Source organism: Pteropus vampyrus, unplaced genomic scaffold (genome assembly GCF_000151845.1).
Source record: "Pteropus vampyrus isolate Shadow unplaced genomic scaffold, Pvam_2.0 Scaffold47, whole genome shotgun sequence".
Classification (NCBI taxonomy): domain Eukaryota; kingdom Metazoa; phylum Chordata; class Mammalia; order Chiroptera; family Pteropodidae; genus Pteropus; species Pteropus vampyrus.
The window spans coordinates 3,698,276-3,710,386 of NW_011888828.1; the positions used below are offsets into that span (position 1 = coordinate 3,698,276).

Here is a 12,111-nt window from a genome sequence, read left to right on the forward strand (position 1 = left end):
AATAAAGCTTAGAGTAAATTTGCTTTGGGTTATAAACTTTTTTATGAATATAGTTGCATACATAATTTTATATAATCACGTTATATACACATGTCTAAAATTATAAATGTGGTTCTTATTTTTTTCTTTTCAACTTTGCTCTCTCTTGTGCTTCCTCCTTCTCCCAGCGAGTTCTTCCCATGCCTTCCTAGACTGTGACCAATATTCACAACCATGTAAATAGTCTTCTGTATTTTATGGATATGTAATTCAGTAAATTCAGTACTGAGAGTTGTGTTATATGTGTAATAAAGGAGTCCTCTACTAGTTTGGTGGTGATGGTAAGAAAGGGGAAGAAGGGACATATTGAAGAAATTTTAAGTAAAATTGGCACTACTTCATTAATTGGGCATTGTGGATGGGGAGAATGGAGTTGAAGGTAACATCCTGGTTTCTGGCATGTGGACTGGGTGGGGAGGATTACCAACTGGGCTAACGATCATAGCAGGATTAGGGGGAATGTGATCAGTTATATTTAGGCCATGTTTATTTTGAGGTAGTATGCGTGGCTAGCTGTCTATAGGTAGCAGGGCATATGAGTTTAAAACTTGTGTAAGAAGCTAAGTTTGAGCTGTAACAGTTGTATCTGGAAGTCTTCTATGAGAGAGCATTTATAACAGAAATGGGGTGACGAGATAACTGGAAAGTATAGGAAGTTATGATCAGAGTAGTTTGACATTTTTAGTTCTTTGGGTAGGACAATTTCAGGATTTAAGATGGAGCCCTAGTAGGTAGAGTGAAATTGAAAGAAATTGGATTTAGGAAGTCTTAGGTATTAGAAGTTACTTTTTGGGGATTATAGATATATCTTTTCTATGGAAACAAATTTAGCAAGATCTTAACAGATGAGAAGTGGGAAATTATGACTGAGATCCTAAACTCTTTAATGACTGAGGGGGAGTTAGTGAAGATGACAACAATGAGGAGCGATTCATAGTTGTGGGTTTGGATTGATGGCATGGACCTCCAAGGATGATGAGCTGTCTTCCAAATATGGAAGAGTAATGGTCTTGAAGAAGAAATGGAGCCAGGAAAAGCCCAACTCTCTTCTTGTTCACTGGAGGGTTAAAGAACTAGTAGTTTTAACAGGAAAGAGGTTGTGTGGTTGTTCTTTCTATGGAGAGTCAGATTTCAGTAAGTGAAGTAAGTGAAGAAAGCACTCTTCTGAAAGGTGAAGATGGTGGGGCATTTGTATACCTTGGAATGAGGTGGATCTGAGGTACTGTGCAAGGGTCATGGAATGTCATATGGTGGTGCTTATAGTCTGTAGAGGTAGTGTGTCAGTTAAATTAATAATAGTATAGAGATGATGATGTGAGAGAGTTATGATAAGTTATGAATTAAATGTACCTTCTCTGGTGCTACATGGTTTTAAAGAATATAGTCACCTGGTTAAAGATGACAGGAACAAAAAAATCCTTGGAGTGTAAAACTTTTTGTGGTTCAAGACAAGTATGGATCATATCAATCAAATAAAAAAAAGTACCTTAGAAATTAGAATGATAAAAGCATAACAGAAAGCTGTCATCTTTAGCTTAACTTAATGTTAAAGTAGTTAAGTTAGTGCATTATATTAGGGAGATATTTTAAGTGGAATATGCTTTTTAAATTTTATTTGTTTATTTCTAGTTCACTAGGAGGAAAGAAACAGACTACAGCCTTACCATGACTGTTGGGTGAAGATATTAGAATTTTTGAAGTGAGAATTTTCATAGTATATGGAAGGAAGAGTGAGTTCTTCTATCCTCCTCTAAGAGGATATACATGAATTAAGATATGTATTAGTTCATTTAATCCTCACAACTTTAAGGAGCTGGACTCCATTATTACCCTAATTTTATAAAAGAGGATGTGAGCTATAGATGGGTGACCTTTCCACCCTTGTCCATATACTTGATATCTGGTAGAACCAGAAGTCACATTCAGACAGTCTGGCTTTATAACCCATGCTCTTAATCATGGTTCCTTGTAAGAGGAACTGTGTTTCTGAAAACCCTCAAAGTATAATTATTTATAGTTAAAGATCTTGGGCAAAATACAGTTTGGAAGTGACCCATTACAGTATTTTATTATCATTAAAATTAAGATATCACCCTAAAAGATACTATGATATTTTACTTATCTTTCATTGGTGATACTTGATAGTGTAACCTAATTTCCATTTCCTAGCCTTATTGCCTAGGAGCTCCCCTTCCCTCAGTTTTGATGAGAATGAATACAATTTGATTTCTGCAAATAATATACAAACTAAGAAGCATTATTTTTTCCTGTCTAGTTTTCTACATTCAGTTCATCACATATTGAGATTAAAATATCTTACTTTTTCCCTCTTGGATTCAAAGAAAACACATACTTATTTTGAAAAATTGAAATGTGTCACAAATTTATAATTTTAAAAGTGAAATCCTTTTGTAATCCTCTCCTCCATGATAACCATGTTCTTCAGGCATTTTCTATAGAAATACTGTCATACATAATGCCTAAATATATCTGTATGTTAGAGGTATACAAAAATAGACTTTCGGCTGATTGGGAAAAATCCATATGAAGCTGAAACCAAAGATCACCATCTTAGGAGGACTTCTGAGGTGTAAGAATATATGTAAAATTATTGAAATTTTTAATTATTGAAATTTTATTGAACATTTTAGTAAATTTTTGAACATTTCATTTTCTAATTTAGAGAATACTTTCTTGGCACTGTTAAACATTGTAATACATTGCTCTTGTCACTGAATGACATATTTCCAAGCCTAAAAAACCTCTTTCAGCAAATGTTGACTCAGGAGTAAGGTATTATTTTGGCTAACTCTTAGTAAAGAGTTGATGTAAAGTAAAGTACATGCTGATCGATTATGTCGCCACCAACATATTCTATACTAATAACTGATGAAGGTAAAGTCTTACTGCATTTTCTTTAATGTTAGGGATGATCTTACAAGGCTTGTGTAGTAATTATAACATCTGATCTTTTACTTTTTTGTACATTATTATTTATTACTTATATACATTGAAACTCTGCTATTATAAGACATGTGGAGTCTAAAATTCAGCTGTGTAAAATTCAGGATTGAGCTATTTCTAAGCTTATCAAGACATACTGTCATCTTTTAAAAGTAAGTCAAAATAGACACTTGGTGATTTATCTCCTGCTTTGGTATAAGAGTTGGGAGTGGGGATATATCACTTGAGATAGTTATATATATTTTTCAATTTCTGAGAAAATGCAACTAATAACACTAGCATATATGTTAGTCAGGATATAGATTTTAAGCTGATATAATAGACCCCAAATAACAGTGGCTTAAACAAGGTAGAAGTGTATTTGTCCTTCAGATGAAAGCTTGGGCAGTTAAATGGTCCAGGGCTACAGAGACAGTTTTGTAATTGACCAGATCCATAGATCTTTCTGCTCTGTCATCTTTAACATAAAAGTTACAACATAAATTTTAAGATGGCTACTTTAACTCTTGACATTATTTCAGTATCTTATATAAGAGGAAGAAGGAAAGTTGTAGAGAGAAATCATGTTACCTTCCTTTTAAGAGTTATATCCAGAAGATGCACATATTACTATCCTTCTTGGTCACAAGTTGGTCCCATGGATATTAACTTCAGGGAAAGCTGGGAAGTGAGATATTTTGCCTGGGCCCCATGTACCAAATTAGAAACTCTTTATTGTTACGGAAGAAAAAGAAAATGTAAATTGGGAGACATTATAATCTATGCCACAGCATTGTAATCATTCCTCAGTTTCTCCCTGTTAATTAGTTTGTAGTGACTATAAACGTATATAGTGTCACATTCACTTAGGAATGGATTCATAGGGATAAATTGGGTACCTTGAAATTGGTACTTTTTAAAAGTAAGTATATTTTCGAAGGATGCAGATAAAGAAAAGAAGCTTACTCTTTACTTAGCTCATTTTACAAATTAATAGGCAAGCCCAGGGGGTGAAAATGATTTGTCACAAGAGATGGAAAATATCTAGTCAGAGGCATAAGCTGTGATCGTATTCTGTTCAGTTTTTCTGTTATACCTTATTCCTGCCACATCTTTGAGGAAAAATTTAGCAAGTTGCCAGAGAAAACATAGATTCAGTTGAAGTATTAGAATTTTCTATGTATTACTGCCTTTCCAGTTTCATAAATCTTTTAAGAAAACATTATTTTTGGTCTATATCTATTTCTTGGTTTTCTGAAAAGACAAGTCACTTAGGTTTAATTACTAATTTCAACTTAAAGCACTTTTTTATATATAATCATTGAAAAGAAAATTAGCATGCCCAATTAAGGTTCTAATATAAAATTTGTGAAGGTGTGTTTGCATTCTTTGAATAATGTTTTAAAATTTCTATAAACCTGCACATTAAACTGTAACCTATAGAAAGCATACTATGCCACCCTGAAGGTTTGCTATAAAAATTGTTTATGAAGTTCAGGCCAAGACTAAAACATGTTGAAATGGAGAGTTTTGAAAAATGTTCTATATAGCAAAGGAAACCAAATCATGCTAAAAGGCAGAAAAAGACTATACATCAGTTTCCAGGCTACATTATTCAAAAAAAAATACAACCATAAAAAAGGTAATAAGATTACATTTTCACATTTCATGGCTAGTAAAGTGCATTAGGCTGCTCAGATATTCATAACTTACTGTGACATTTGGGAAGATTACATTTTGTAGTGCAGAGCCATTACTACAGCTCAGATAATAACTAGCCAGTGCCTGGACTTAGATTATGATCCTTGTCATTGGAAACTAATTTGTGTTTTGAAGGTTGATCAGTTTCAAATAACTATTAGAAAGGGTTAACATGACATACTGTAGACCCTGTGTGTGCTTTTTAAGCATAATAGATATGCATACAGTTTATCAAATATGCCATACATTTGTATGTACCAATTTCTGCCATCAATTTTTATCTTTGAAAAGCATATTTTATGATATTTAAAGCAATGGAGAAATATTTAAAACACCTGACTGGATATTGCTTTCACAGTATAATCTCAATTTAAAAGCTGGTGAAATATTTGGGATTATTTTTTTTTTGAAATTACTTTCAGAAATTAATTCTATAGTTCAGGAAAGATGGTTACTGATGGTAATAAACAGATCTGAATGCAAAATTGGTGTGAGTAATATTAAGGTGAAGGTAAGATCTCTTAAGTTAGTTGCAACTAGGTTTTTCACCTGTTTAGATTTCTGTGGATGATTTCTCAAAGTGTATATACTAAAAACTGTCCTTTGCCCTTTTTTTCAATTGTTCAGTTACCTGTTCAGAGGCAATTAATATTTAGTTTCTTGTGTATCATTCTTAGGTATATATCTATATGTAAACATTTTATGCTCATATTGTAGCCTACTATTCACACTTTTTTTTCACTTTGATTTCTCACTTAAACAATGTATTCTAGGGATCGTTCCATGTCAAATGGGGCTACCTCATTCTTTTCAGTGGTTGCATCATATTCCATTATGTAGTTTTGCACAACTTTGCTAACCATTAGCTTATAATGTTTTCTTTGGGGGATTGTTTCTTTTATTTTCTGCTTTAATAATGCTAAAATGAAGTTCTCGTATCTAATATCAATACCTCAATGTATCTACAGAATCAATTTCTAGTTAAGGTAGCCATTTATGGCTGGCTTCTATTATAATTCTTTTGAGCATGATTCGTATTGTTAACTGAGTCATTAGTTTCATTACCAAGAACTTCCTTATTTATAGTAAATTTTTAGTTGAAGCTCCTTGGTTTTCCAGTTATATATAGTATTATCTGAAAATAATTGTAATTTAAATCCTTGTACTCTGATATTTCTGCAGGTTGCTGCCTTTTGACTAAACGTGACTTCCGTATCTCCAGAATAATATGAAAGTGATGATAATGCATCTTATTCTTGTTTTTTACTTTTGTGAGAATCATTCCAGTTTTCCTATTTGAGTATGATGTGGCTTTTCATGTGTGATAAATTTTATTATTTTAAAAAAGGCTTTTTCTATTAATAAATGTGCAAAGTCTGATGAAAATATAAAATCATCATTTAGCAATGTCACAGTAATAACATTTGCAGGTAAGATCCATGAATGGATTCTTAAAAGTATAACGAGAAACAAGATATTTGTAGTCTCAAAGTATCCTCCACAAGATCCTTAAAAATTTCTAAATGAAAGATAGTCACTTTAAAATGGAAAAAATCTGGCATTACCTTAAATATGTTGATCAAAGCTCTAACATCACCAATTGTGAGACATATTGACATTAGATACCATCTGAAATGATACATTGAGAGAGACACACATCACTTCTGGGGCTTTTTTTTTTTTTTTTTTTAACCAAAAATGCATAACCTAAATTTAAACATGAAGGAAACATTCAGATTGGAATATGGTCTGTAAAATACTGGCAGATACCTGTTCATTGTGTCAAAATCATGAAAGTCAAAGACTATCTGTGTAACTCTCTCAGTTTGGAGAAGACTAAGGGGATGCTGATCCTGCATCAGAAAAATGACATTAGTGTGACAAGTGACAGCATTTGAGCAAAATCTGTAGATTTGTTAATGTTATTCTATCACTGTTAATTTCCTGTTTTAATTCTTGTACTATGATTATGTAATATATTCACATTGGGGAAGCTGGGCAGAGGGTATACAAGAATTATATTTTACAACTTTTTGAACCTTTGAAATTATTTCAGAATAAAAAACAAAACAAGCAAATAATATTCACCTCCCTCCAAAAAAGTCTATATTAGAGTTTTTATGTAGCTTATAGAATTTTGGGATGCACTAGGGAACTAAGCATGTAGCTAGGAGAATTGGCTCAATCACACCCAGGGACTCTTAGCAGAAACTCAGCTGTCATCTCCTTATGCTGCTTGTTACTGATGATGCAAGAATAGTGCACTAAAATGTCTGCCAGAGCGTTCTTAGAAGAACCAAATGCCTTAACCACTGTGCTTGCCAGGAAGTCTTCCTGCAGCAGATACTGCCTCATGTTGTTCATTTTTCCATTTTTTCTTTCTCATGCCAGTGTATATATTTGGCAGAACCTGGGACACATATTGATCGCTGGCTGTAAGGAGTTTTAGTTGATGTCCTACTTTTGAACCATCCTTGCTTTTCTGGAGTAAACTCTATTTGGTTATGTCATTCTTTTATGAGCTGTTGGATTTTGTTTTGTAAAGTTCACTTTCTCCTAATTCTTGCCCACCTTTGGGGTTTTGGAATGCATAATGAAAAACCAAGATGTATTCAGAAAGTCAAGAGTGTAGGTGCTCTTTAAAAAATCTAATTTTAAAGGTTAGCTCTGCAAAGATAATTGTAAAAGTATTTTAATTCCTTTAAACATTTGGGACTTGTTAAAATTTATAAATCTGTCTATGGGAGGATGCTGTGGGTGAGACGGCAAGGTGGGGATAGGTTAGTGTAGCTTACTCTAGATGGATTTTCCGATGGTCATATCAGTGAAATAAGTTTTCTTGATTATTGACTTTGGGTGTGTGATTATGTTTGTGTTATCCTGATTATTGACAAGGAAGGAGAGGGATCAGAATGAGTAGGTATAATAAACGAGAATTTGACAAATATAAACTACAAGTGTTGTGTCCACCCTGAGCCATGTTTAGTTTTTTATTTTTGCTGTGAGCCCATATCTTATATAGGTATATCAAATGACCATTAGGTTGCTTTGAGTAGTTTTCAGAGTTTATAATTCATAAATGAAATATTGAATTAGAAGCAATTATAGAGCTAAGGTAGATCTTTATTCATATCAGGGCAGTATGTAGCAGTTTACCTAAGACATCCTTTATTTGTTTTTATTGAAAAATATTTTCACTATTCTAAGTTTTGCTTGACTTTGTGCTATCTTAATTTGAAGATTTCTTTGAGATTTTTAGAGCTGTGCTTTTTTTTTTTTTAAGACCCTTTTAATGTTGTAGGTGGTAGAGGAGAATGTGTATGGGTAGTTAGTGCCAATCTAAGGCTAAGGAGCATGCTCTAGTTTCATTGAAGAAATAGTAATGTTTGTAATTTTTTTTTTCTTTTGAAGTTGGTAGGAGGGCAGTTTGATTTGGAAATGAATTTCATCATCCAAGAAGGTGAGAGTATCATCTGTATGGTGGATCTCCTAGAAAAATGTGACATCACTTGCCAAGCAGAAGTCTGGAGCATGTTTACAGCCATTCTGAAGAAAAGCATACGAAACCTTCAAGTCTGCACTGAAGTAGGCCTTGTTGAAAAAGTGCTTGGGAAAATTGAAAAAGTTGACAATATGATAGCAGGTATGACTTTTCCTGTAGTACAGTGGGTATGAAGAAATAAAATTTGATCCTTAATGACTGTATTTTTCTTATTTAGTAGTATTTATTTAAGAAATATTTGAGCATCTACCATGTACCTGGAACTTTTGTGTCCAAAGTCTTAATTAAGCATGGTATATATTAATCTTTTAAGAAATATAAGTAGCTTAATTATTTTATTGTTTTCTTTGTTTCCAGATCTTTTAGTTGACATGTTGGGAGTGCTGGCGAGCTATAATTTGACAGTTCGAGAACTAAAGCTATTCTTCAGTAAACTTCAAGGAGATAAAGGACAATGGGTAACATAAACCTAAATACTCTTTGGTATTTGAAAGTATACAGAGGTGTCAAATGTCAAATTGAGAGGAAGAGACCAACTGAAATAGCACAAGTATGGACTGAGATAACTGGATGTTCCAGGCAGTCGAATTATTTGATCCTTCTTCAAATTGTTATTCTTCAATATATATTCAGCATTTTTTGAGAAAAAGAGTAAGGAAGGACAAAAAAATAAAAATGTTAGGTAGCAGCACCTAGCTTCTCTTTCTGTTGATCTGTGTAGTTTACCTGTGGCCCTTAAATGTGAATAAATATTGAAAAATATTTTCACTATTCTAAGTTTTCAGTGAACAGAAGCTCTGCAGGTAATTGAATCTACCCTCCTTAGGTGCAATTTTGTGGTCCTTTGTGATGGTTGGTAGTGATAATGATGGTCAACTTATTTTGAATTCCAATTGCCTTATCAAACTCTTTCTACCACTTAGTTACTTACCCCTTAGAGGAATAGTAGTAAATATTTTCTGTTTTTATTGCATTTGTTGGCTTATTTTAGTATCCTTTACAAATCATTGCCTATAGCAACTGCTCAGCCAACTCATCCTTAACCTAGTTCTGTATGTTTAAATTTGCTCGCAGTTATACACTATTGTGGTAAAATGGTTAGACTCTAGCTTGTTTGTATTAAATTCTAGTTCTCTGTTTTTAAGATTATATTCCTGATTTTCAGCAATTTTATGTTTCTTGATATGGTTTACCTTGTGTTTATTCTTATTAGAGCCCTTGAATCTGTGGGTTTATAATGTAATTTTCATCAGATTTTGAAATATTTTATTCATTGTTTCTTCAAATACCATTTTTGTCCCCTCTCCTCTCCTTGTGGGACTCCAATTACATGTATGGTAGCCCTCTTGATAGTGTTCTACAGTTACTGAAATCTGTTCACTTTTTTACAGTCTTTTTCTGCTTTATTTTAGATTGCTTTATTGCTATATTTTTAAGGTATCTTATGTTTCCTTCTGCAGTGTGTTGATTCTATCCATTAAAAATTTCAGATTTCACATTTATTTCTGTAAATTAGGTTCTTTTTAATATTTTCCATTTTACCTCATTATGTTTGTTTTCTTTTAAATCTTTGAAAACATTTAGCAAATTTTTATAGCTGCTTTAATGTTCTTGTCTACTAATTCTATCATCTGTTATTTTCTAGATGAGTTTTTTACTCACTGACTTTGCCTCCCCGTATAGGTCACGCTTTCTTGCTTATGCTAGTGATTTTAGACATAGTGATATTAGACATAGTGAATTATTTTTTGTTTACTGCTGGATTTTGTTATATTTCTTTTAATATTGTTAGACTGTTTTTGCAGAAAGATGAGTTACTATGAGTCAACTATCCTTTTAGGATAGTTTTAAAGTTTTTTTGAGTCAGATCTAGATTGACTGTTACTCTAGTTCAGCCTTATTTTCCACACCTGACTTTTCTAGGGTCTTTTAATAAGTCTTACACATGCAATAAAAGGTAGTGTAGACTGTGATCTCTCCACAGTGTGTAGTAGGATCTTAAATAATTCCTGGCTCTATATTAACTGTGGGAATTCTTTGACTTACAGCTGTTAATATCTTGGCCTCACCTTGTTGAGTTTTAAAGTAGAAGTGAACAGTTTGGTATTAAGCCGAAGAGTCATTTCAGATTTCTGGAGCTTTTTGTCTACACAGTTCTTTCCTCTGTAGTACTCTGCCCTGAATCTTCAACCCACCTCAGACTACCCATAATTCAGTTTTTGCCTCATCAACTCATTGAGACCTTCAAGTTCTATTTGGTTTCCCTCTGTATGTACTGATAAGGAAATCGACTCCGGGTAGAAAGTTTGGATAATCTCATGGTTTATTTTGTTTCTCTTTCTCAAGGACCACAGTCTTGAGCTACCTCTTCTTCCCTGTCTGAAAACAGTTTTTGTTTCAAACCTTTTGTACCGTAGTTGTTTATGGTGAATTGGTAAGTTAGTCTAGGTCCTGTTACTGTAGCATGTCTAGAAGAAGAAGTGCATACTGGTTTGCTTTTGTTTTGAATTATTCAAATTATTTATTCTGAATATATAATTAATACATTTTTGTAGTTGATGAATATAGAAAATTATAAGAAAGCAGCAAAGGATATTACCAGATAGTAATTTACAGAGATAGAAACTTCACAATCAAATAAACAAAAAATCACTAATAATTAGAGATGTTCAAATTATAACAATATTGATATGTCACCTTACATCTGTGAGTATCAAAGATTATAAAGTTGGACAATAGCAGTATAATTTGAGGAATAGGCTTATTTTAAATCTGTGCTCTTGGTTAGAATGAACACCAGGTGAGCCTACCTCAAGAGTAATCTAGCACTACTTAGCCACATAAATTGTACTCCTTATCCAATGGCATAGTAATTTGCTCATTTCATGCTCCAATAAATTGCCACATAGTTCTATAAGAAAATACACACGAGGATGTTCACTGAAGTATTATTTTTGATGCCAGTGAAATGTCAACATGGGTGTTTATCCTTAGGAGTATAGATAGGTAAAATGTGTTTACAGTGTAGAGTAGATAATATTATGTAACAGAATCAATACATAGAGTAATCATCTTGCAGAAAGCAGGAAGAGAGTAAGAAACAGAATGATATATCTAATTCAACATTGTTTAAATAAGTAAATCACAACATTTTCGAAGGGACACATATAAAAATATTAAACATGTTAATGTAGTTGCTTATGGGATTAGGATAGGAGAAGCAGGGAAAAATAATGAACTATTAATAAAACAGCATTACTCAGACATTTATTATATTTCTGTAGTTTTGGTATTAACATCAGTGTGGTAAAAATCCCTTTATCTAAATCTTTATCCGCCTTCTGATTATTACAATAGCAGAGATTTTTACATATGGAAATAGACATCATTTTTAAAGACTCTTGAAACATGACTTCTAGATTATTTCTTGAAAGGCTTTACCAGTTTACAGTCTCCCAGCAGTGTATGTGGAAGAAGTGCATATCTTAATGTATTTTTTGTTGATTGGTTTATGGAAAAGGAAAATTTGAGGAATGATTTCTCTAGATGGAAATACTAAAATACTGTGTTTTTTTGACAGCGGTTATTTTTTATTTCATTTTGATATTTGTGTTAAAAAATCAATGTGATTTTAGTTAAATTGTTATTACATTCTTATAATAAACAGTATGGTTAATGGAAAATTTCTTTAACTTTAGAGTGAAACTTTCCACTTAATGTTTAGGTAGATTGCTTAACTCTTTTAGACAGTAAGTAATAACTTAGAGCAGTTACCAGATAAGATGAAGGGAAGCGAGTGATTTCACCTGTAGTTTGATATGGTTTTGAACTTTTAACAAAGAGGAAGGTTCTACGCTTCATCTTATTTGCTTGTAAAGTGATTAAAATGATAATGTATATTTGATTGTCCTTTGCTTTTCCTTGTA

The 12,111-nt window shown here is 32.6% G+C and overlaps 1 protein-coding gene across 5 annotated transcripts in view; it reads left to right on the plus strand.

The window, feature by feature from the left end:
* Positions 1-12,111, plus strand: part of LRBA (LPS responsive beige-like anchor protein) — a 573,246-nt gene that overhangs the window by 49,293 nt on the left and 511,842 nt on the right. For all 5 annotated transcript variants that reach the window (XM_023530214.1, XM_023530213.1, XM_023530212.1 and 2 more), the window contains 2 exons: positions 8,095-8,326; positions 8,543-8,643. In XM_023530214.1, the coding sequence (XP_023385982.1) occupies positions 8,095-8,326; positions 8,543-8,643 (333 nt within the window). The remainder of the gene's footprint in view (positions 1-8,094; positions 8,327-8,542; positions 8,644-12,111) is intronic.